General features: G+C 58.8%; 1 protein-coding gene and 1 pseudogene across 1 annotated transcript; one reads left to right on the forward strand and one right to left on the reverse strand.

Moving 5' to 3' along the window:
- Window positions 1-1,140: 1,140 nt before the first annotated feature.
- Window positions 1,141-21,427, forward strand: PDGFB (platelet derived growth factor subunit B). Its single transcript, XM_004437872.3, has 7 exons — window positions 1,141-2,179; window positions 10,158-10,254; window positions 12,543-12,632; window positions 13,835-14,040; window positions 15,402-15,546; window positions 19,024-19,174; window positions 19,542-21,427. Exons 1-6 carry the CDS (start codon window positions 2,117-2,119, stop codon window positions 19,146-19,148), a joined length of 726 nt encoding a protein of 241 aa, XP_004437929.1. The 5' UTR covers window positions 1,141-2,116; the 3' UTR covers window positions 19,149-19,174; window positions 19,542-21,427.
- On the reverse strand, window positions 3,667-7,272 carry LOC147913727 (uncharacterized; annotated as a pseudogene).
- Window positions 21,428-25,493: the final 4,066 nt, after the last annotated feature.

Genomic DNA, 25,493 nt, shown 5'->3' on the forward strand with positions numbered 1-25,493 from the left:
CTCCTCCACGCCGCCCTCACTCAGGTCCAAGGAGACAGTTTACAAAGAGACGGTGGGCATGCCTGTCTCGGTGACGAGGGTGTGTGCTGTGCGAGGAGCAGATTGACACCCCAAAGGGATGTTTGGGTACAAAGGGCAGATGACAGAGCCAGTGCAAGGGGACCAGATAAAGGTGTCCTAAAGCCAAGAGCCAGGTGATGCTGTGAGCCTGCGGGTCCCGTGGTGGGTGCTGGGCTCGGCAGGCGTGCGTGTGACTGTGACTGTGACCGTGTGACAGCTGAAGGCAGGGACGCAGCAGCTCCCAGAGCTGGGGGTGGAAGGCGTTAACTGTGTGAATGCTGGCGTGGGTGGGGGCCCTGGGCCTCAAACCTGGGGGGCTGAGGGAGGTAGTAAACATCAGAGTGACTGGAGGATCATGATGGCTCCCTGCAAGGATGCTGCAGGGCGGTGGGGGCTTGTGTGACTTTGCAGTTCAACAAATTCAAATTCAGCCAACGCTGGCAGGGCTTGTGGTGTGCCAGGCAACCAGCTAGGAGCAGGAGACATGGGCCCGGCTTTCAGCTGAACGGTCCCGGCTGCCGGGTTTGTGTGATCCCCTTGTGGCTGGCTGCTTTCTGCCTTTTCTGGCATTCAGTCCTTACACTAACCCCATCCTACTTTGAGGCTGGATGGAGGAGCACAGAAAGGAAGTGACTTGACCAAGGTCACCCAGCGACTCAGCGCCAGGGCAGGATCTGAACCAAGCTGCAGAGCCTGAGTCCTTCACCATCCTTCCGTGCCAGGTGCAAATGTCTGGTCCTGGAGGTGTGGGCTTGGCCTCCTGGCCGGCCCTGGAGACATACCCCCACCACGTGGGCTAGAAAGCAGACCAGGTCACTGTGCTGAGGGGCGCGGCTGTTGGTCGCCCCTAGTTCTCTCTTCCCAAGAGCTAGATTCATGGACAGAGGGGCTGCCAGGCTCTCAGAGACCCCTAAGCGCCCCATCCTTGTCTCAGGCCCTCCCTGAGCTCCCGCCCCCCCTCCCCTCCCTCCTGGTGCTGACTCTCGGCCAGAAGAGGAAAGGCTGTCTCCACCCACCTCTCTCCTCTATAAAGGCCAGAACAGCTGAAAGGGTGGCAACTTCTCCTCCTGCCGCCGGGAGCAGCCCGTCTGCCTCCCTGCGCTCCCGCAGCCTCCCCCGCTGCTTCCCTGAGGGCTCCCGTCCGGCCGCCAGCGCCCATCTTTCATTCCCGAGATAGAGATATTTTGCGCACACACACATACACACACGCGCAAAAAGGAAAAAAAAGCCCACCCTCCAGCCTCGTTGCAAAGAGAAAGCCGGAGCAGCCGCAGCTCGCAGCCCGCAGAGGACGCCCAGAGCGGCGAGCGGGCAGGCAGACAGACCGACGGACTCGCGCCGCCTCCACCTGTCTGCCGCGCCCGGCGCAGCGCGCAGCCGGCACGCCGCGCGCGCGGAGCAGCCGTGCCCGCCGCCCGGGCCCCGCGCCAGGGCGCACACGCTCCGGCCCCCCCCGCCCGGCCCGGGCGGGAGTTTGCACCTCTCTCTGCCCGGGTACTCGGGCCGCAGCTGCAAAGCCAACTTTGAAAAAAGTTTTTTTGGGGAGACTTTGGCTTTGAGGTGCCCAGTTCTGCGCTTTCCGACTTCGGGGGCCTTTCCAGAAAATGTTGCAAAGAAGCTAAGCCGGCGGGCAGAGGAAAACGCCTTTAGCCGGCGAGTGAAGACGAACCACCGACTGCCGTGTTCTTTTTCCTCCTGGAGGTTGGAGTCCCCTGGGCGCCCCCACACGGCTAGACGCCTCGGCTGGTTCGCGACGCAGCCCCCCGGCCGTGGATGCTCGCTCGGGTTCAGGATCCGCCCAGGTAGCGGCCTCAGACCCTCGTCCCGCGCCCAGGCCCTCCCAGCCCCCCAACGACGGAGACGGGGCCGGGGGCGGCGGCGCCCGGGGGCCATGCGGCTGAGCCGCGGCGGCGGCTGCAGCGGCCAGAGCGCCTGATCGCCGCAGACCCGAGCGGAGCCCACCTCCCTCCCCAGCCCCCGCCCCCCACCCTGGCCGCGGGGGCGGCGCGCTCGGTCCACGCGTCCGGGGCCCTGCGGGGCCGGGCCCGGAGTCGGCATGAATCGCTGCTGGGCGCTCTTCCTGTCTCTCTGCTGCTACCTGCGTCTGGTCAGCGCCGAGGTGAGTTGCGACGGCGGCTGGGGCTAGTTCGCTTCATTCATTACCCCCACCCCCACCCCTGACCGCCCTCTCCTCTCCCTGCAGTGAACTTTGGACCCTTGCAGCCTTTCGGCCTGGCGCCGGGCACTAGGTGACCTCCGAGGGCTGGGACGTGAGGTCCGGGAGGTGCCAGGCTCTAAGGGGAGGAGGCAGCGGTGGCTTTCTTTCCCATGGGCGATCCCACATTTCCGAGCTTCTAAGTGTCGGGGGAGGGTGTGTGTGGTCCTGTCTCCCAGCCCTCAGGAACCCGAGAATAAGCCCCCTCCCGGCCGAAGGGAGAGGGGGTGGGGTGGTGCCGCGGGTGCAGAAGGCAGCGCGTCCTCCCGAGCCCACTTCGGTTCTAGCTTAGATTCTGTCCAGGACCCGGCTTGTCCGGGAGGTGCGAGCTCGCGCACCGGTGACAGCCACGCCAACCTTCAGCGGAGGTTTGCGTCCCACCCTGGCTCCCGCTCCAGGTCGGGGTGGTCGCCCTCTGGCCCGCACAGGGCATGCCCAGCCGGAGAGCGCAGTCCAGGAGCAGCATGTGTCTTGGGTGCGGGGAGCGGGGGACGAGAGAGAGGTCTTGGGCACTCGGGATTAGGAGAGGAGTGGGGGTTCTTAGGAAATCCAGCCCCTGGGGCGCTGTGTGCCTGAGGCCCCGCCATACCTGCGCCCGCGCCCTGCGAGAGGAAGCACCTCTCCCCGGCTTGCAGGGTGCGGAGCGCGCCGCCTGTAAAAGCCTAGCTGCAAGGGAGGTGGGGTCTAAAAACGTCTGCGGAGCTCTCAGGTCGGATCAGTGCCCCCACCCTCCCAGGCTCACGTAGCAGTGAGTTGGCAAGTCTACCCGGAATCCAGGTGGGAAAGGGGGCGGGGCAGGGAGGAGGCGCGAGGTGGAGGCGAGGCGAGGGCAGCGGGTAGCGCGGCGTGCCAGGGTCCCGTCCCGCCTCTACTCGGCCGCGGCCGGGATCCCGCACCTCGCCCGCTCCCGGGGAGGGCCGGCCCCTCTCGGCCTCCAACGAGGCGCAGGGAGGCGGCGGCGGCGAAGGGGTTAAGGTGAAGGGCTCCGAGGCCGCGGCCCGGCCTTGGGCCGCCGCCAGCGCAGGTTGTTTTGACCACGGAAGAGCCGTCGCCGTCTCCTTTTGTTCTCCCGGCTCCTCGAGGGCCGCCGGCCGCCCGCCCTGGGGCCCCGCCCTTCCGCGGCCACCCCCAGCGGCCCGCACCCGGGAGGGAGGACGCAGGGCTCGGCCGGGCCGCCTGCAGGCCCCTCCCGACGCCCCCTCCTCTCCTCTCCTGCAGCCCCCCGGGCCGCGGCCAGCTGTTGGGGAGGGGGCCGCCGGCCGGCCCCAGCTGCCGCCTCGCCTCGCCGCGGGGCCTGGGGGCTGGGCCCGGTGCCAGGGCGTCCTGGGAACGGCGGCGCCCCCGCCGCTGCTCTCCGCAGCCCACCCCGCTTGGCCCCCCGACTGGCTCACTCACCCCACGCATGCACACTCTTGGCCGGAGGCGATGCTGCGCTCCGGCGGGCGGGCGGGCGGGCGAGCGCGCAAAGCGACGGGCACGCACTACCGCGGCCGGGTCGCGCGCTCGCCGCCGCCACGCCCGTGCACATGCGGGGCACACGCGCGCGCACCGCACACACATGCACGCCATGGCCCCCGCACACGCGGCCTGAGCACACGTGCGCGCACACCCACGCACGCATACGGGCACGCACGGTCCCTCTACACCCAGCGCCAGGTGCCCGCCCCCGCGCAACAGGTGGGTCCTGGAACCTCATCACCTCTGTAGTGACCCCATTTCCTTCCTGGGTCTCATGAGGGAAGGGGAACCGGAGCCCTCCCATCAGGTCCCGGCTCGACGGAACCCCCTTTTTTTTGCCTGGTCAGGTCAGCTCCACGCCCCTCCAGCATTACCCTCTGTGATTGCTTTTTCCAGCCACCCCCGTGTGGCCGAAAGCGGTGGTGATGTGCCCTGGGGGGCGCTGTGATGTCCAGAGCATTTCTGTCTTCAAATGAGCCCTTCTTTGAACCTCCAAGACTGGAGGACCCCGAGCCGCTGAGGGGCTCCCACCCCCGACTGTTCTGGCTTCTTTGCTGATCCCGGCATGCTCAGGGGAGACCGAGTGACAGCTGGATGAGGCTGTCCCAGGCCTGCCCTCACCATTTCCAGCTTCAGCCAGCACCTTCTCCTCCTCTTCCACAAGTCTCATGGGTATGTGCGTCTAGGGAGGAGGCTGTGGCACAGAAGCTGGTGCCTTCTCCTCCCTTTAATCACAGCATCCTTGAACGCATAGCCCTCAGGACCCACGATTGTGTGGTGCTTTGCAGTTTACGAAGCACTTTCCTGCTAGGCCTGAGTAAGCCTCAGGTGGCTGAGGGAGGAGACCTAAAGGGAAGACCTGCCGACATGGGGGCCAGTCCAGGAAGGGAGACTCTGGGAGGGCTTGCTGGTGGAGGTGGGCTTCGGGCTGGCCGTGTCCCGGGCCTGCTTGGACTGAGCCTCAGGTGGAGGCTTCAGCAGCTGGGAAGGAGGGGTGGGAGCTCTGAGGCCTATGAGGTCCCATCTCCATCAGCTGAGCTGGCTTCCTGGAGGGTGACTCCCGCTGTCATGTGACGCCTCCGGCCTCAGCACCCTTCTGCCGGGGAAGGAGTGAAGGAGCCCTGCAGGCCTTCACCACCCAGATGGTTCCTTGTGGTTTGCTGATGGCCTTAGGCGGTGGGAGACCCACCTGCTGGACTCTCCCAGTCCTGGAAGTGTGTGCAAGTTAGGATCAATCAGAATTTGGAGGCTTTGCTGCAAGACCCAGGAGCAGCGTGTGTGTGTGTGTGTGTGTGTGTGTGTGTGTGTGTGTGTGAAAGCGAGAGAGATTGATTCAGCAGGCGTGGTAAAGAGATGTTTGCCGTGGGCCTCATAAGTCCCTCTCAAAGTCTTCCCTCACCCCCCATTGAAATGTCCCTTCTAGAACAGCTGTTTTCATTTTCTGGTTTATTTAGTTATTATCTGCTCTTCCTGACCGGAGTGTAGACTCCACGAGAGAGCTTTTGTCTTGGTCCCCACTGTCTCCCGTGCTTAGAGTGGTGCCTGCTGCATGGTGGGGACCCTGAAATATTTGCAGAAAGGGTAGTGAGCCCTGGGGGGCAGGGAATGAGCAGATGTGTGTCTGGTGCTTGCTAAGTGCTTTATAAACATGGCCTCAGTTAATCCTCACTCTGAGGGTAGCCCAGTGTGGCTACACTGCCCGCCGACAGGCATCCGCCTTCGAGGACCCCCCGCCTTGAGAGACAAGCGTGTCTTGTCTTCCGTGTCTTGGGACTTGGACTGTCAAGATTGGACAGGTTGGAAGGGAAGGAACAGGAGGAAAATCCAGTTGCAAAGGTTCTGTGTATCTTGAGCTGGGTCTCAGTTTCCGCCACCTAAGAGAATGAGCAGGTTGTGTGAGTACAGCCTTCCCCGAGAGCAGCAGAATGACTGGGCCTCTTGAAAATGCAGATTCCTGGGCCCTGCCCCGTGCTGGGAGTTAAGACGGGGGTGGGGTGGGGCAGTGATTGCGTGGGGGGCCAGGATTGTAATTGCTGCACTGGCCCCTCTCCTGTTCTATCATTTTTTCTGCTTGAGAGGTGGGGAGCCCACTGGGGGCTGGGCTAACATTAAGAAGAGGAGGGGGAGTGGGAGGGTCCCAGAAGCAATAAGGAAGGGCAATCTAGGTGGGAAAGTCTGATTCTAAAAGGCTTCTGTGGTCTGCCCAGAGAAGACTTCTTCCAAGGGCTTGGCTTGGCACTGAGTCTAAGTCAGGCCTGAGACTGTCAGGCTGGCGGGTGCTCGGAGGCCTGCTCGGCCTCTCCCTCTGCCAGCCGCTGACAACGCCCCTGGTTGCTTGGGCCGAGCCTGTGTCATCTCCCTCAGCGGAACGGCAGGTGGGCTGGGGAGTGTGTAGCTATGTGTGCTCCGGGGCCCAGGCGGAGGGTGGGGTCCGAGCCCCTTTGATCTGCCAGCCTGGTCAGGAGCAGGTAATTCACCTGGCCTCACGCTGGCTCGTGCGCTTCCTACCTCCTGCAGCTGGCAGTGGGGGTGGGGTGGGGGAGGAGGCTGTTTGCCTTGGCCTGGTAGGCTGGCTTCGCCCCAGCTGCCTTCTTGCCACACCCTTGCCCTGCCAGGAACCCAGGCCTCAGATCCGGGGCATGTTCCTCAGGGTGCCAGGCCTCCTTTCCCGAGCAGCTCCGGGTGGAGGAGGTGGGAGAATCTTACGGGATTCTCTGAGGGGAGCTGCCCAGCTAAGGAAGCTTCTAGAACCAGGAAAACGGGGCTCCAGGCTGCTCACCCTCCCACCCCAAGAGGAGCCTCTGACCCCAGGCAGGTGCCCATGAGTCTCCCCCAGGGCATTGCATCCTGGAGCTGACTACAGGCTGAATTCCCCATCCCTCACCCACCCCCCACCCGGAAGGGACCTGCCAGCCCACGCAGCCCCAGGCAGTGCCAGCATCGAGCTAGGGGGCTGTTTCCTGGGGCCCAGCACAGGGGATAATGGAAAGCCAGACATTCTTCCATGGGCAGGCAGCTCTCCACTCACCCATTGTCATCCTCAAAAATGTCCTGCACTGCTGGCCTGGGCATGTGTGCTGCTCGATGCTGCCCTCAAAGGAGCCAGACTGAAGGAGTGAGTGACAACCACAGGGACAGCTCAGTTAAGTCACCGTTATTTGCCGGCTGCTCTGCTGGGTGCAGTTACCCCTCCCCGTAACCCCAGGTGAGGTATTATTAGCACCATTTACAAGATAAAGAAGTAGAGATTTTAGATTGTTCAAAGACTTACTCCAGGAATCCAGGTTTCCTTGGCAGCGGAAGCCCTTGCTCCTTCGTCTACCACCGAGTTCCTCATCCTCTGCACTATTGACATTGTGGGCCAGATAATTCTCAACTGTGGAAGGCTGTCCTGTGTGTAGCAGGATGTTTAGCAGCAGCACCAGCCTCCGCCTCCTAGATACCAGCAGCACCTCGCTAGTTGTGACCACTGAAAACGCCTCCAGCCGTGGCCACTGTCCCCTGGGGGCCCCTGGTTGAGATCCACTGCTCTCTGACATGCCACAGGGGTCAAGAGGCAACAGGAACTGAACGTGACGCCGGAGACGGGAGGCCGGAAGCCCCGTGGTGGAAGCTCCGTGGCTGGAAGAGGGAAGGACTCGGCTCTGCTACTTGCTAGTCGTGTCGACCTGTGGCCATTTACTTAATTTTTCTAAGCCTCAGTTTCCTCCTCTGGAAGATGGGGATAAATAGCACCAGCCTCTGGGACTGGTAGTTAGTCCAGCGTTTAGCTCTGTCTGGCTCGTAGTCAGCCCTCCCTAAATACAAGTGAGCTGTGGTATTATTATCAAATCCAGGGGGCTCCCAGTGAGTTCTGGGCATCCAGTGACCAAATTACCAGGAGCATGTGCAGGAATGGCCTCTCGACCTAGAATAAAGTGGACTCATACAGGCAATTTGCTGGGGTCGGGGGGGAGGATATCCCAGGAGGCCCTCCTGGTAGAGGAGGTGGGAGAATCATCTGGGAGAGAACCCCCATATGGAGAAGGGGGATTCTTCATGCATTTCATCAGTCTTCACTGAGCACCTACCGTGTGTGTCTCCCACCTTCCCAGTCTCTCTCCTGGGCTCTTCCCCGCTCAGCCTTGGAGGGTCTGTGTTTCTACAAGACGCCGTCTCCTTTGCCTCACAGCCCAGGCGCAGACATCTGCCAGGCCTGATTGGGGGTCTGTCTACTCTGCCACGGCTGGCAGCTGCAGCCAGCTCTCCAGTGGGCAAGGAAGTCTTGGCATGAGTGCTGTGGGCCATTTGGTACTGGGCCTTTGGGCCCCTCTCCCGGGGGGTGGTTCATTGAATCATTACTCCACAAATAGCCAGGGAGACCTGCGGGGCGCCCCCATCCTTGGCTTTCCTCTGCTGCTTCTCCTGCCACTCCCAGGCAGAATTAGAATCAAATCAAATGTTCTTCAAGCCCCTTGATTCACCGGTGAAGCCAGGACCAGAGAGGGGCAGTGACCAGTCTAAGGTCATGGGGCGGTTGGTAGTGGTACAAGGATGGTCTCCAGCTCTCACGCCCAGTTCTGGGGTTGACAAAACCCCTAGGGGAGCAGCCGGCCATGGTCTTACCTGGAGACCAGCCGCATGCCTTCTGTTCTATGGGGTGGGTCCTGGGTCCACATTTGGTGACTACTGAAGGTGCTGTCTCCGCCTGGGGTTGGAGGAGGCAGGGCACTTGGGGGTGGGGGAGGAAAGTGAGGGGCAGCTAAGCTGACGCCCCTCCCCCATCTTGCACATACACCCCTGGCTCCCGGCTGTGCAGCCGGGATCCTGAAGGAAAGACCCCAACTCCCACCAGGCTTTCTGCTCGGCCCCCAACCTTCCCTGTCTCGAACCTCCTGACAGCCCTGGACACCGGGCTGGATTATAAACTCCACATTCAAACGGAGCAGCTGAGCTCGAGGGTTTCAAGGAATTCATTTTAAAGGCGGTCATGCCCACCCTTCACCCTGGCTTCTCGGGCTCCAAGGCCAACTTGGGTGGCCAGAGCAGGACATGGTGGCATGCCTGGAGGAGGTGTTCCCAGATGCCCTGATAAGTGTTGAGGAAATGGAGCTTTGGGGGAGACTGATTAATCGCCAGGCTCCTAATGGAGCTTTTGGGGAGAGCCCCCCGGGGCTGGCCGCGAGGCAGGATGACCTCCCTCCCTATTGGGCAGTGAGAGGGCAGCGTTCCTCCCTCGGAGGCAGGCTGTGCGAAGCCTGGAACTCCAGTGCTTGGAGTGTTCAGTGAACCAATGGGAGCAGGAGCTCTTCCCTTCTTAATCTAGGGAAACTGAGGCACAGAGTGGTTTAATCCAAGATTCAACAAGAGTAAGTCAGGTCTGCTGACACCCTCCCCGGGGCTCCTTCTAGACCGTGCCACTGGTGTGTTTGTGTGTGCTGTGTGTGTGTTCGCGTGGGAGTGAGTTCCGACCTGCAGCAGCATCTTACACACTTTCTTTGCCCCGAGGCACCGGGTGTCCGGATTGTGTTTCTCAGCTCTCATGTGCCCTCACCTCTTTCTCAAGACCTCTGGCATCAGCCCCTCGGGTCTCCCCGGACTGTGGGGGACGTGACTGTGACCTTCCTATCGGGCTGCTGTCATGTCATTGTGGGACCTGCGGTTTCCCTGGAGGAAGCCGGCTCTGAGTGGGGCCTGTTAAAGTGCTTATTAAGTTTCAAGTGTTTTTGGTAACAGGCCAGAGAGCCTCTAAAAATAGGGTTTGTTTGGGCACGGGGCATGGGTAAGCTTTCAGGTTTCCCGGTCGTATCTGAGGGTTTCCTTCTCTCCTCTTTTGAGCGAGACACTAAATAGATATCGCTAGTATGTGTGGCCTCCAGAGACCATCCGACTCTGCAAGCATTTATTAAACACCTCGTGTACCCGGGAGGCTGGGAGTACAGGCTCTGCCGTCAGAAAGGCTTGGGTTTGAATGCAGCTTCTGCCGATAATCAGCTTGGGACTTGGACAAAGGATGTCACCTGTTTGAGCCTCTGTTTTCTCATCTGTAAAATGGGGATAATCATTTCTCCCCTGAGGAATGCTGGCTGTCGTTAGCTGTCAGGTGTGGAGGGGAAGCAGCGAGGAATCATGTTGTTGGAGTCTCCAGGAACCGGTGGTGTGATGGAGACATTACACCATCAAGTCTAATGCAAAGCAAGCTGGGGTTCCTGTTTCGGGGTTGGGGGTGCAGCATCTGAGCTGGGTCTTAGAGGCCTTTGTGCTTCTGGTTGTCAGGCCTGGAATCTGCCCCACCGCCGGGCCCCAGCCTGGCTGTCCATTTACCCGTGGCCGAGGGGCCCTCAGGAACTTTCCATAGGAGGGGGTGTGTCTGTTAGGGGAAGAGGGCCACGGCTGGAAAGCCCTCCCTCCCAGCTCACCTGGTCCCCCGGTGTCTGCCTGGCAGGGGGACCCCATTCCTGAGGAGCTCTACGAGATGTTGAGCGACCACTCGATCCGCTCCTTCGATGACCTCCAGCGCCTGCTGCACGGAGACTCCGTAGGTAAATTGAATCCTCGTCTGTCGCTCTGGCTCTCCACTAGGTCCTCCGGAGACGGGAGGGGCTGGGCAAGGGGCATCCCCTCTTCCTTGACAGCCAGAGAACCGGCGGCCCGTGGCAGCCCAGGAAGGCTCAACCACACCTGTCCAGGGCGGGGCTGAGTAGGCGGACGGGTTGGTACCTGGGATGTGGGGCGTGGCAGGAGAAGCACCCACATGTGGCTCTGGCTTTTTGCAGAGGGTGGGGTGCTGGGAGGAGGGGCACGGGGAAGGCGCCCAGCGCCCCTCCCAAGTTTGTATTCAGGTGTGGACCCAGCTGGGGAGGGTGGTGCCGGAGGAGCCACCTCCCTGCCCCCCTGGCTTAGGGCCTGTCTATAAGGTCTCCCAGGGACACCTGGCCTGACCGGCGGGCAGCCCTGCCCATCTCGAGAGCACGCTCAGAGAATGGGCACGTGCTCGGTGACACACACGTGGCGGGGCTGGCGGGCTGGGTCAGGAATGTATTTATAAACGCTGTCTTCAGAGCAAATTCCATTCTATTCTAACCTCTGGCCTGTTCCCCGGAGCCCTGGTCAGCACCCCCCCTGCACCCCAGCTCCCCTTCCCTCGGGGGTTTTGTCTCTTTGTCACTTTGTAATCCTTGCCCAGACTGCTATCTACGGGGGACAGCGTTTCCTGCCTTTGTTTCTTCTCCCATTGGGCCCCTGGCTCCCTCTCAAAAGCATTCCCAGGGCCTTTCAAACCTGCCTCTGCCGGGAGCTGGCGAGGCAGGCGGGAGGGGGCCCCAGCCGGGCCCACCTATTGTTCGCCAGGCCCCCCACCCCACGTCTCCCGCACCCCCCACCCCATGCCCGACTGGCCAGCCCTGGCCAACACAATGGGGCAACTTCCAAATTTAGCCTTTCTGCTGTTTCTTTCCAAGGCCCTTCGCCGGCACCCTCGGACAGCCCCTCCACACCCCGGGTGGGGGTCGGGAGCTCAGAGATGAGGTTTTCAATAGCAGGCCTGTTTCGAGGCAACGATGTGGCTATTTTTTCCTAATCAACTTAACCTTTCCACAAAGCACATCTTTTCCCCATCTCCTCCCCACCAGGGACATTCCAGAGATGGCAGAGAGAAAGGAAGGGAGCGGGAGGGACAGACAGACGCACTGATGTGGGAGCAGTGGGCCAGACGGAAAGGCACCAGTTCAGGACGGTCTCCTCCAAACAGGACTCCCCGGGAGCCCGCCCGGATGAGCAGGAGTTTCATCACTGGCAGGGCCAGCGGGCTGGGGAGACCGTGTGAGCCTCAAGGTGCTGCGTGGAGGGGGCAGGGGCTTGTCCTCAGCACTCTCAGTTTACATGCTGGCTCTTCAGTCATTGGAGAGAGAAAAGGGTCTGTCCACGATTCCACGTGCAGCTCCCGATCCTCTCCAACCCTATCTCCCTCAGCGGCTTCTGGCGCCCTCTCTGGAGAGAGGGGTGTCTCCAAGGAGGGCCAATGACACTGAGATGGGGGCGCCCCCGGCTAGAGAAGGGGCTGTGGTTTGTGACCTTAGGAATAAACGGACAACTTAGGGCAGTCATGGGACAAAGGGTTAGGGGAGAGAGAGACAGAAACAGATGGGCGATGAGAGACTGGGAGCTGGAGAGAGAGGGAGGCCTAGCAGGGCACGGGGCGAGGGCTCCCCGCATCCCAGCAGGCCCTGGCTTCCCACCCCTCTCTCTGCCTTCAGCCCCCACCCCCATCCCTCTCCCTCCCTCCCTCTCTCCCGCCCAACTGGGCCATTGTCCGGGGCTCCAGAGGGGCTGTGTCCAGGGCATGCTGGTCCCCCCTGGGGATTCTGGGAATTTCTCCATTCAGCACTTCCTATGGGAACGCTGGGCCGAGGGCACTGGAAACTGGCCTTAGAGCTCTCGGTCCTCGCCCTGCCCTGGAGGCCGAGGAGGGTTGCTTACAGTAGCAGAGGGGTGGGTTATTTTTAACTCCATTGAGATGGGTTCTGTCCAAGAATGTGGCTGAAGAGCCCAGAGTGGGCTGATGGCTCCCCCGCCCCAGGGATGCGGTTAGGGCCCCGCCACCTGCTGAGCCCCGTGGCCACTCTGGAGTTTGCCTGGAGCGCCGCTGTTCAGAGCTAGGACCCTTGGGTTTACAGGGAGCCAGAGGGGAGACTGTTTTCTGGAGTGGTGGGCCAGTGGGGGGTGAGAGATAATCCTCCCTCCGGCCCCAGAGTCCCCATCGCAGCCTCCACCCTGCGATCAGGCCAGCCAGTAGTTATCAGAGTGCGTCTGACCGTGCCATCTCTTGCAGATGAAGATGGGGCCGAGCTGGACCTGAATTTGACCCGGTCCCACTCTGGAGGCGAGCCGGAGAGCTCATCCCGTGGGAGAAGGAGCCTAGGTAAGACCAGGGCTGCGAATGGTGGCCCCTCTGAGGTGGGAGCCAGCCCGAGGCTGCAGCGCCGGCTCCTCTGTCCCTACTACGCTCAGCACTGAGTTGAGCTAAGAGAGTATAACCATCCTTCAATGCCCTGGATTGAGGAGTTGAGTCGTCATGCCCCCGACACACACTGTTTTCTAATTACAGTGCTTTTAAGCTCATTTATTCATTACTTCAAGCTTGGAGGTGGATATTATTTTATGGAGTTTTATATAGAGTTGGAAACTGGGGCCCAGAGAGGGTAAAGAAATAGCTGAGGTCACACAGCTAGCAAGTGGTAGGGCTGGGATCCCAAGAGCTCGTTTCACTTGAACCCAGTGCCGTCCTGGTGGGCCGCGTGTCTCTGCTGTGGCTAAGGGCTGCGGCCTGGGACCCACCTCCTGCTCTGTCGCAGAGACCAAAAGGCGAATGTCAATCACTAGGTCCCTCGGAACCTTCCCGGGGTGGGCAAGTGCCCCAACCCAGCCCCGCCTCCTCTCTGCCCACCTGCCATCCCCAAAACACTGTAGACAGTGGCTGGGGGACCTCCCGATAAGGGTTGGGGACCTGAGTTCCACTCCTCGCTTTGTGGATTTGGGCAGCTGATTTAGCTCTCGGAGCCCTGGTTTCTCTCTACGTGACAGTGACAGCAGCCCCACATTGACTGTATGCTTGCTGTGGGCCAGGCTTCACGCACATCCCATCCCACAGCTGCAAGTGCTGTGTAGGCACTGTATTATCCCATTTCAGAGATGAGGGGACTAAGGCTTGAAAGAAGCAACAACGTAAGTCTAGACGACAGAATAAACAGCACCTTGAGATTGGTTACAAGACAATACACATGTGAGGGCCACGTGTCGGGCAAACCCATAAATGTGTGAAATCGTAGAATAAAATGGTTGGGGGCTGGCGGGAGGAAACTGACTTTACAACATGCCAGCACTCTGAATGACCTCACGTGGTCCTTACAGTGGGTCTTGGGTGTAGATCTCATCATACCCATTTTGCACACGGGGAAACTGAGGCTTTGAGCTCACCAGGGCAACCTGCCCAAGTCCCATGGCTGATAATAGCCGAGACTGGAACCGCCACCCCGGGGATGGAGGAGGTGGGAATCGGCCGGGCTTTCCTGTGGGTGGGCTCTGGGCAGGCCCCCGTCCTGATGGAGGTCCCCCTCCCTCCAGGTTCCCCCGAGGTGGCCGAGCCAGCCATGATCGCTGAGTGCAAGACTCGCACCGAGGTGTTCGAGATCTCCCGGCGCCTCATCGACCGTACCAACGCCAACTTCCTGGTGTGGCCGCCGTGCGTGGAGGTGCAGCGCTGCTCTGGCTGCTGCAACAACCGCCACGTGCAGTGCCGGCCCACGCAGGTGCAGCTGCGGCCCGTCCAGGTGCGTGGGTCCGTGGCCACCCCGCTCGCCTTCTGGGGGTGGGGCTGCCCTTCGGGGGCAGGTCACTCGCCGGCCAGCTTCCGTGGGGTCAAAAGGCATTCCTGGATGCTCCTGGGCTCTGTCCAGGGAGGACCACCGTTGGAAGCTCTCTCTGGACAGGTGTGCTAAGGCCGCCATGAGTCCTCAGGGGCCACCCAGGCCGCTGTAACCAAAGCCACAGACAGACCCCAGGCCGGGCCGGGTGGGGGACATTGTAAGGGACACTGCCTCCTCCTTTACGGGATAAAATTGTCCCTTGAAGAGACATGTCTGTAGACTTTTATTGGACACTCGGGTTCCCCCAGAGCTCTCCGCTGCTCAGGGCTCAGTTTTCTTCCTTCCACAGAGAGGACGGCTCGGTTAGGTGGCCCTGCGTCTGTAACGCCTGCTCGTCTCCCTTAGACAAGCTGCGTGTTTAACAAAGAGCACAGAGCCGTCCAGGGGCAGACGTGGCAGGAGTTGGGGCAGCCCCTGGGAGAGTCAGAATGCTGATCCTGACTCTTTCTGGGAAGACTGGGTACACACTCTGACTCAAGGGAAATTTTAGAGTAAAGGCCATCCTGGGGAGCCCCCGGTGTCACGCTGGGCAGGGCAGGGCCGGAGAAGCCTCAGCTGCCTTCTGATTCATGAGTTAAGGTTTCTGCACCTCTGGGCCAGCCTGGCTCACACACTAACTCAGGATGGGCCGAGCTGCTGGGTGGTGGGCGCACGTGGGCCAGCACCGCTCTTGCCAAGTGCTCTGCTGCTTTGCCACACTCCCTTCCCCTGTGATCAGCCTTGCCTCGTGCCCACCTTCCATCCAGACCTGGGCCCCGTGCCCGAGATTACAAATGTCACTCTCCACGCCCCCACCCGCGGTCATGATATCTCCTGTCCCCAACACGTCCAGCGCTGTGGATGGATACCTGACAGCTGACCTCCCCCTTCCCGCCTCCCTCCTGGATACCGCCTCCCCCACTTCCTTCCAGACAACCATCTCCCGCCTCTGCCCAGCCCTTGACCTTGGCTGGCGCTCCTGGAATGAGGACACCACAGGCTCCACGCTGAACCCGGAAATGCCTTTCTCCCTCTCCAGGGGCACGGAGGGGGGCTGCGGCGAAGCCGGGGGCCAGGTCGGGAGGGCTTGTTTTGATGGAAAAGCTACGAGAAGGGCAGAGGGCAAGGTCCTGCTATTGTTTGGGCCGAAGAGTCTGCTGTGCTGCTGTCCGGGCTTTCGAGGAAAGATCAAGGCCGGGGACGCAGTGTGGAAGAGTGGGCGGCGGGCTCCCTCGGCCTCTGCCCATGTGGTCTCACCGAGGCGCTTGGGTGGTTCTCTCCTCCAGGTGAGAAAGATCGAGATCGTGCGGAAGAAGCCGACCTTTAAGAAGGCCACGGTGACCCTGGAAGACCACCTGGCGTGCAAGTGTGAGACGGTGACGGCCGCACGACCTGTGACCCGAAGCCCTGGGAGTTCCCAGGAGCAGCGAGGTAACCGTGGTCTGGGGTCTGCCTCTGAATTGCTCAGTCCGGCAGCTTCTGGGGGCGGGGGCGGGGGAACTGGCTCAGGCGTGCCCCTAGTTAAATTCATCTGAAGCTTTCCATCTCACTGAGAACAATCCAGATTCCTCCCCTGCCTGCGAGGCCCTGTGAGGATGTATCCCCTGATTGGCTCTCTGGCCTTGCTGCCAACCAATCCCCCTCTTTTATGCCACCCTAGCCAGATTGGCCTCCTTGAACAGCCAAATAAATGTCTGCCTCAGGGCCTTTGCACATGGCACTCTGGCTGACATTCGCTTCTCCTAGGTCTTTGCAAGCCTAGCTCCTTCTCTTCATTTGGGTTTCAGCTCAGAAGTCTCCTCCTCCTAGAAGTCTGCCCTGACCACCCCGTCCAGAGCAGCCCCCATCCCAGTCTTGCTCCACAGCCCCCTACTTTGTTGAATGAGTGCATGAGATGGTGGGAGGAACAAGGGCCTGGACAAGAGAAGATGCCATGCACGTCATCTTCAGATATTTGACAACTTGTCCTGGGGATGAGGCATCAAACCAGTTCCTTGTAGCTTTGATGGGGGAATTAGGACCAGTGGGGAAATATCATCAGGGAGAGATTTCAACTCCATATACGCGAAAGCTGGTGATCAGTCAGGATCACCAAGATGGAATTGTCTGCCTTGCGAGGTGGTGAGTTCCCTGTTGCTGGAGGTGTGCAAGTAAAGGCTGGGCAACCGTGCAGCAGGGATGTGACAGACAGGGTTCAAGCATCAGATGGATAAGTGGAAGTGGAGTTCTGTTCCTGTCCCTAGATTTCATGAATCCACGATTTCAGGGGCATAGTTTGACTTAAAGAGTTGAAAGGAACCAAAAAAATGGTCTGGTCCAATTGCCTCCTCCACATTTTACAGAGGAGGCGCCTGAGGCCCAGAGAGGCTGAGGTCTTGCCCAAGGTCACACAGCCAGTCCCAGGCAGGGGTATAGCTGGAATCCAGGTGTCCTGAAGTTTTTTTCTTGGCTCTCCCCTCACCCTGACAACTGTCACTGTCTTACCTGCCTCATCATTTTTTTTTTTAAACGATTTTAAAATTTTAGAGGTAGAATGGACCAGAGAGATGACCTCGCAAGTCAATCCTTTAGTGTTGTTAACAGGGCTGCTGGAGCAGAGAGGTTAAGGGACTTAATGACAGCAGAGCCTAGCCAGGAACTCAGGTCTTGTAATGTCTAGTTCTGGGTTCTTTAGACTGTATCCTGCTGCCTTTTCTCTCTCGAATGTTTGCAGTGAGGATCAAACGAGAATCATTAAATTAATATGATTAGATGAGCTAAAAATAATCACGCAAGTGATCGTTTCAATTTTCAGCAACTTTCTTCACTTAGAGGACAGGACAGTCTGACCATCACTTCTTATTAACAAGCCTCCTGAAGGCAGGGCCGTCTCTTAGCCTGTTCTTCATGTTCTCAGGGCTCAGCGGAGGCACGAAAGCCCCGGGAAGGCTGATAATGTGACACCTTCAAAGGGACATGTTGTAAATTATTTATAGAGTTGACGTGGAGAGTTATTTTTCTATGGGAAAATGCTATTCCTTTTAATGTTGAGAATGGGGTTCTTGCACATGCATGTGCTTCGTGCGATTTTCCAGTGCGGTTTCCTGGGAGGCACAGTCCCCCGATTAATATGGGGAGGCATCGAGTCTTGTCCTTTTAGCTCGAGTGTCTGGGCCCCGGGCTAGGGCACTCTGGCAGCCATCCGTGGGCTGGCTTGTGGGTGTGGCCCGTGTGATGGGATGGTCAGTGTAGACCTCCTGGGCCCCAATCTCTGCTCTGTCCCTTGGGAGCTGTGTGACAACCTTGAGCCCACTCAGGCTTTGTCCAGCCCAGCGTCCTGCTAGTGGCCCTGTCTCTGGAGCAGGAACTCCCTGGGTCCTTCAGTGGCCGCCCTGGGTGTCCTCCCACGAGAGGGATTGAGACCCACCTGGGTCCCTAAATCTGCCCATTTGCAGAGATGGGGTAACTGCCTTGTGGCAGCTTGTGTCTGTGAGGTGGGAGGTCAGATGTTGACCCCAAAGAGCTTCGTGGGCTGTGGAGATCTTGGAGGGCTCCCAGGAAGAGGCAGGCCTTAAGTGTGGCAGAGAAAGCTTTCACTGCCAGGGAGTCCAGGGGGCCCAAGAGGAAGAGACACAGCACTGACCTTGACCGAGGCTCGCAGACACCGAGACCTACAGCCCAGTAGTTGAAAGTGTGGACCTCAGAGGCAGATCCCTGGGTTCAAATCCCAGTCTCTCTGCCTCAGTTTCCTTGTTTGTTAAATGTAGACACTTGTACCTGCTGTGAAGATAAATGAGCGTAGAGCATCGGCAGGTGTTTTAAGGGTTTCTGGCTGTTTCCGTGTATTATCTCTTGTCCTTTGGAGGCCAGGGCTGCTGTCATCTCAGCTTTAAAGGTGGAAATCGAGGCACAGAGAGTTTATATGACTTGTCCCAAAGCACACAGCCAACACCTGGGAGAGCCCAGATGTGAACCTGGTGGTCCAGCATAGCCAGAGCTCTGGCCACCCCTATGCTGCTTCTCGGAACAGCAAGGGCCTGGCAGACGATGGCACCACCGGGGAAAGGCCCAGCTCATGGGGGGTGGTCCCGGCCTGAAGCCCAGCGGCTCCCTCGTCGCATGGCTGGAAGGGGCTGAGAAGTTGGTGGGGGGATCCCTCAATCGGGGGTCAAGCTGAGGAAATGAGAAACAAGTGAATAAGAGCAGCTGCTGATGGCTGATCACTTCTTACTCTGAACTCAGTGGCTGAAGACAACAGCCATTTTATTCTCCCTCCCGGGGCTGTGGGTTGACTGGGCTCAGCTGGGCGGTTCTACTAGCGTCTCCTGTGGGTGCAGCCAGTCGTCTGGAGGCTGCGCTGGGACAGCTGGGCCTCTGTCCCTCCCCCTGTAGCGCAGGCCTGTCCTCCCCACGTGGCCTCAGCAGGGTAGCCAGACTTCTTATGGGGGCCACAGGGCTCCCCAAAGCACAGAACTGGGGGCTGCCAGGCCTTCTTAAGGCATATCCCGGAACTGGCCGGCACCACTGCCTCCTGTTGGTTAACAGATCCAAGTCCAGGCCAGGCACAAGCGGCATGTCGGTGGGGTAATGACCAAGAACTTGAAGCCCTCTACTCCCCTCTGTGTTTGCCAGCATCCTGTCATTTATTCCTTCCACCAGTCCTGTGAGGTGGGCAGTCTTATTACCCCCGTTTCACAGATGGGGACACTGAGGCACAGAGTGGTTCAGTCATGGTCCCCGAGGCACGTACAGCTGGTGAGTGGTGTTGCTGAGATTTGAACCCGGGAGATCTGGCCCCAGACTCCCTCCGGCCCCTTTTCTCTCAGCCCAGAGGATCTGGGGTGGTCTGCGGCAGGCCTTGGTCGAGAGCAAGAGACCCTCCGCGGTGGTCGTCCAGCTGCTGACGAAACCTTTCTTTCTCTTGAGCAGCCAAGACGCCCCAGACTCGGGTGACCATCCGGACAGTGCGCGTCCGCCGGCCCCCCAAGGGGAAGCACCGGAAGTTCAAGCACACACACGACAAGCAGGCGCTGAAGGAGACCCTCGGAGCCTAGGGGCGTCCGCAGCAGGGTGTGGGCAGGTGAGCGCCAGGCCGGGAGGCGGAGGCCCGGAGCCCTGCGTTTCCTTCTCTCTGCCTGTGGCTTGGGCTGTGGGAGGGGCTGGAGGAGAGGCGTTTTCCCATACAAAATCCAGGCTCTGAGAGGTGACCCCTCCACCCAGTTATCTTCTGAGTTTTGCCCTGGGGCAGGTGGGGGGGCTTGGGAGACCCCAGCATGCCCTGAGAGGATGGGAGGTCTAAACCTCAGCTCCCCCAGCCCTGAGTGAGCCTGCTGAAAATCAGGGACACTGGTCGACCCTGGCTCCCTGCCCCTCCCAAGGGGGGCTTGTGAGCCTGGGATGGGCCCCTAGGCTGTCTCTGACCCCCGTGTCCTCTGCTTGGCCTACAGGGTTATTTAATATGGTATTTGCTGTATCGCCCCCATGGGGTCCTTGGAGTGATAATATTGTCCCCTCGTCCGTCTGTCTCGATGCCTGATTCGGACGGCCAATGGTGCTTCCCCCGCCCCTCCGCCAGCGGCTCTCCCCTCAGCGGCCTCCAGTGTCTTGCCCGGAAGCTCGAGGAGGAAACAAAAGACCCGGACTCCGTCGCTGTCTGCCCCCCAGCCCCGAGAACCCGAGATGAGAGCACAGGAGAGACTGATGGCTTCGCCGTTTGGGGAATGGGGCTCTCTTCCCCAGCGCCCGGCCTGGGCCACACCCGAGCTCTGTGGACAGGCCTGAGACCCTGCACGTGGCCCTGAGGACCTCTAGGCATGGCCTGCCCGGCCCCGGAGCCCCAGCCAGCTCTGAAGGGAACACCCCCAGGCAGGCCTGGGCACCTTGTACTCCTGCGGCTGAGACCACGTGGCAGAGCACAGACTGGAGAAACCCCTCCTGCGGTGCCCGGGCCTGGTCCCCTCTGCGTGGTCCCCTCTGCTCACAGTGGCTCCCTTTCATTTTATACGTATGAAATCTTTGAAGATGTGGACTCCTCCGGGTGTGCGTGGCCAGGGCGCCAGGCAGCCGAGTGCCCTCTCAGATGGGTCAGAGTTGAAGTTTGCTCTGGAGGTGGACGTAGATGGTGACCTGGGCACCCGCCGCCTCCACCACTCCCCTTCACTTCCGTCTCTGTTTCATCTCTCTACCTCTCCCCTGCATCTTCCTCTTGGCCCTCAGTCTGCTCCACCAAGGGGCTCTTGGACCCCTTATTGAGGCCCCAAATAACCCCAGTCACTGCTCCATAGGGCAGAAGACCAGGGGCCAGGGCAGCAGGGGGCCTGCCCATCGTATCCCAGCCCAGCCAAGACTGCCACGTAAGGTTGTGCAGGGTGTGCACTGCACAAGGGCACTGCATGCAGGGAGCACCATTCACACCATAGACGTGGCCAATTTGTATATTTATTGTGACAGTTTCCTGGCTGATGGAGGTAACATGTCTTGAGGAAAGGAATCCTTTCCCTAATTGACACAAAGGCTCCATGGGGACTGGCCGTGCCCCTGACCCAGCCCATGGCTTGGAGTGGTCGGACGGGAGTGTGCCCTTGTTGGCGGGGGAGGCACAGTGTTGTCCATCTGGCCTCCGTTTCCCTGAGTCCTCAGCTGGAGCCGTCTGCCTTCCAGGCAGGTTTGAAAAACCCAAGAGAAGGTCTCCAAGGGAGGGGGCCGCCCTTGCTCCCCACCTGCACACTCCCCCATCTTGGATCTTTTTGACTTCCACCTCTGGTGGCTCCTCGCAGGAAACCAGCTCATGGGCTGGGAGTGGGGGAGTGAGGGAAGAAGACCCCGGGGCCCCCTAGGGGTGGGGTCTGACTCCCGCCTCCTTCCCCACCTTCCACTGCGCTTTCCCCTTCCCCCCTCTCCAAAATCTGCTTCCTTCAGTTTGTAAAGTCGGTGATTATATTTTTGGGGGCTTTCCTTTTATTTTTTAAATGTAAAATTTATTTATATTCTGTATTTAAAGTTGTAAAAAAAATAACCACACAACAAAACCAAATGAGTCCCCGGAGGTCTGTCTGTTGGCATCGTGCGTGACAGTTACCCTTTCCGCCTTGGCAGGATTTGCCAACAGCTTGCTACGTGTTCCTCTCGCTCTTGGAGGCCCAGGCGCACACTCGTGCACACACACACGCTCACACATGCGTGCGCACACACACGGGCCAACTGCTCTGGGGGAGGCCTCTGTCTGGGGCGGGTAAGAGTCAGCCCACTCTTAGGTCCTGGTCCTGCAGCAGCTCCTGACGCCCAGACCCCAGGTCCCAGCCCTGTGCCTGTCGCTGGTGGTGACAAGAGATGCCTCTCTCCAGCCTGAGGGTCTCCATAAAGGAAGCAGATCCTCAGCATCGTGGGGTGGGACTGGCTTAGGGGGCGGGGGGGTGGTACCCACTGTGGGGAAGGCTAGAGGAGGTCCCGGAGGGGCTGTGGGATTTAGAAGGAACTCGGCTCAAAGTTGGATCCGGGGTCTGATCTTCGCTCAGCCCTTAGCCAGCTGTGTGGCCTTGGGCAAGTCACAGCCCCTCTCTGGCCAGAACCACATCTGAAACCCGAGAAGATGACCAGGAGATGTGTGGCCTCCAAGGTCTGGCTGTGGGGTTCTGTGCTTTCCCTTGCCTGCAAAGACTTGGGTACCATCCCATAAAAAATGTTCTAACTGTGTTCTGGGTCCCACCTGCAGGCAGACTGGGGCTGATGGGGAAGCCCAGGAGGTGGAGAATCTGACTCATCATAAGATAATCTAAAACAAAAACTATTTTGCCTGTGATAGTAGTGAGCTCCCTGTCACTGGAAGTGTGTAAGTGGAAGCTGGCTGACAGCTTGTCAGGTTAGACTCAATAATGTTTGGGCTCCCTGTGATTGACATTGATTCATTGATTCATTCATTCGCCTTGAGCCCCTACCATGTGTCTCTCTCTGCCAGGGGCTTTTACAGCAATTTGATTTAAAGTCATCCTGGGATTCCCAGCCCTGGGCTTGAGGAAGTGGAGTCCACCCGTGGTGGTGGGCGGTGCAGCTCAGAGGGGTTTCCCTGGAAACGCCTACTTCTGCCTCTCAACCCTGTCAGTAGGACCCCCCATCCCCCAAGCCCCCAGTATTCTGGGCTCACAGGGCACCAGAGAAGACTCCGGCTGGGAGGAGGAGGGGATGCTCCTCTAGGGGATGGAAATTAGAGGACAGCAGGAGGGACCAGCACATGTGGCATCGTGGCAGCTGCTAACAGCTGTCCTGTTCATGGACCACTGCAGGAACTTCTCCAGGGAAACACGCAGAGCTGCCCGCATCTCTCCCCTCCCCGGGTGCCATCCCAGGCAGCAGCGGTGCCAAGCCTGTGGGCCCTCCAGGGGCCTGGTAGGCCCTCTCTGGGCCTTAAAACCACCAAGCTAAAGTGGCATTCTTCTAGAAACCCCTCTGCTGGGGAGAAGGCATTTCCTTCATTCCTTTCTCTGCCCTGTTGGCTGCAATACAGACATGATGTCTGGCACTCAAGCAGCCATCTTGAGCCATGAGGTGGTAAAAGCCAAATGCTGAGGTTTGTGGAGCAAGATGGAAGGGGCCAGGGTCCCTGACCCCTGACTGCCTATCTCGGGAGTTTTTACACAAGAAAGGAAGAAATTTCTTTCAGTTTGAGCTACTCTTATTTAGGGTTTTCTGTCCTTTTTAATTGAACCTAATATGAATAGATAGCCCCCTTCTCTCTGGGAAGGAGGTGATGTGACCGCCAGGCTGGTCCGTTTATCTTCCACGATCCTTGGGCATTCAGCATGAACACTTCTCCTCTATTGAAAATGCCCGCTCAGATCTAATTTCCCCTGAGGAGCCTTCTCTGTCCCAGCCAGTGGCTCTCCTCCCTCAACCAGAGCAGAGTTGTAGCCCTTTTGGAGGGTTAGCATTTGCTGCCCCCATAAAATAAAGTAATGAACATTTACCACTTATAAAGTAGGATATCTGTGAACTCTTAATACTTGCAAGATGGTTGTAAGGAATGGAGGAGAAAATGAACGGCCAAGGATGGAGATCATGCAGCTCCGACCAGCTGGGTCCCAACAACATCCCCCTCTGTGGACACCCTATCTGGTGTGTTTCCACTATTCTGCAGTGTCCCCCCAGGCACCCCGGATCCCTGACACCTGTGCATACCCTGCGTTATGGTCCCGATGCAGCCGCGTGGTTACTGTGTGGTTCTGGGAAAGTCACGACTCCTTCCAGATCTCGGCCTGACTTGCCTCCCACTTCCTTCCGGCCGCCTTGCGAGTGTCAACCCACCAGAGAGGCCTGCCCTGTCCAACCTTTACAAAAGAGCTGACCCTCACCCCCAGGCCCCCTTTCTTAGCCCATTTTATTTATCCCACCGTCCTTATCCTCGTCTGGCTCACTCGACAGGCACATCTTTCGTTGTCTCTCCCACTGCCCCCCCCCGAAGTTCCAAGTGGAGTTATTTTGTTCAGTACTGTGTCCCCAGAGCCTAGAATAGTGCCTGGTACATCATAGGTGCTCAATAAATGCCTGTTGAGAGAATGGACATGAAGGTCTGTTACTGGAGGCATCAGGTGTGTCTGCCCCAAGTCGCAGCTTGTCTGGCTGATTCCCATCACACACACTGTGGTGGCTGGAAAGTTGCAGACTCTCAGGGTATCACTAGCTACAGATAAGATATTGCAACTTCTCAACTAGCTCCACACTTAGCATTGCATCTTCCTTGACAGGAAAAGATCCTTGAGGGGCTGGCCTGGTGGCATAGTGGTTAAGTTCGTGTGCTCCGCTATGGCGGCCTGGGGTTCGCATGTTCGGATCCCGGGCATGGACCTTGCACCACTTATCAAGCCATGTGGTGGCAGCGTCCCACATATAAAGTAGGAGAAGATGGGCACAGATATTAGCTCAGGGCCAATCTTCCTCAGCAAAAAGAGGATTGGCAATGGATGTTAGCTCAGAGCTAATCTTCCTCACCAAAAAAAAGATCCTCGAGGGTTGAGATCATATTGAATCCATGTTCTAAGTCTATTCAGCTGTCATCTCTCCACATCTACACTTCTCCATCCATCCATCTACCTGCCTACACATCCATCCATTCCCCACTCATCCATTCATCCATCCACCCACTCATCCATCCATCCATACATCAATCTACCTACCCACCCATCCATCCATTCCCCACCCATCCATCTACCCATCATCCTTCCACTCATCCACCTATCTATCCATGCATTCATCCATGCACCCACCCAGCCTGCCATCCGCCTCCTTCCTCCCCTCTCTGTTTATCATTTTCACCATGTCCTAAGCTCTGTACTTCCCACCTCATTTATTAACTTCTGAGGAGCTTGGTGCCACAGTGGAGAGAACACAGGTTTAGCAACAGAACACAACTAGGTCCCCATCCCAGCACTGCCACCTCTGCCCTGTGACCTGACAGAACTATTTCATGGGTCGAGACAGGAGGGCCGAGCACTTCTCCTGGCACACACTGCACCCTCAGTCAATGGCAGGCCTTGTGATTTTTTAACTCTCAGCACCCAGCAAATGGCTGATCGCAGTTCAGTGGAGTGACAACGGAAACGAATGAAAGAATGAACACAGAATCACAGAGGGATTAACAGTTCAGCTGCCGCCAACGCGTGCATTTATATTCCAGGCACCGTCCCATTATTCTACTCAATTAACCCGACAATCCTTGCAGGCAGATGTTATTGTCCTCGTGTTACAGAGGAGGAAACAAAGACTCAGTGAGGTTTGAACCCCTGCCCCGCTCCCCGGTGCACAGTTCTCCTGTAAATGGCCAACGTCCTCTTGGGGGAATGTTGGGTGGAGATTCGTGGGACAGACTTGGAATGAATTCAGGTTTTTTCCTCGTTAAGGGAGCTCCGGGTCTGTGAACTGACTCAGGTCTGGGACTGGGGAGGGACCGTGTGTCTCTGTCCTGGGGCCTCAAGTCAAACCTGTTTACCAGAGCCAGACCTTTCTGGTTATAAAAGCCGCAGGTCCTTGTGTGTCGCTGATCCATTTTTGGCCTGGGGACCCTGTGATCCCTTAGCTTCACCAATCCTGCTGGTCAGACCATTGGGATGGCCACCTGGTCCTGCTACTGTTGTGATAATGCGCCCACCCGCCCTGTGGTCACTGCTGCCACGGGGCCTCTGCCCTCCCAGGGTCTCGGTTTCTGCCCCAGAAATCGGGGTCGGACACTGGCAGGACCCCCGACCTGGACACTGAGGCCTTTTGAAGGCTGTTGGGCTGGAACACAAGGTGGTTCGTGCCTCCCAGTGAAGCGACCATAGTATTCTGGGCTCTCCCGAGGGGTCGTGGTTAGGATGGTGCGTCACCGTGGTTAATTCACGACTCTGTCTCGGCATCACACCTCGGCACTT

The sequence above is a fragment of the Ceratotherium simum genome, chromosome 25 (genome assembly GCF_057802395.1).
Source record: "Ceratotherium simum simum isolate JZ-2026a chromosome 25, ASM5780239v1, whole genome shotgun sequence".
NCBI lineage: Eukaryota > Metazoa > Chordata > Mammalia > Perissodactyla > Rhinocerotidae > Ceratotherium > Ceratotherium simum.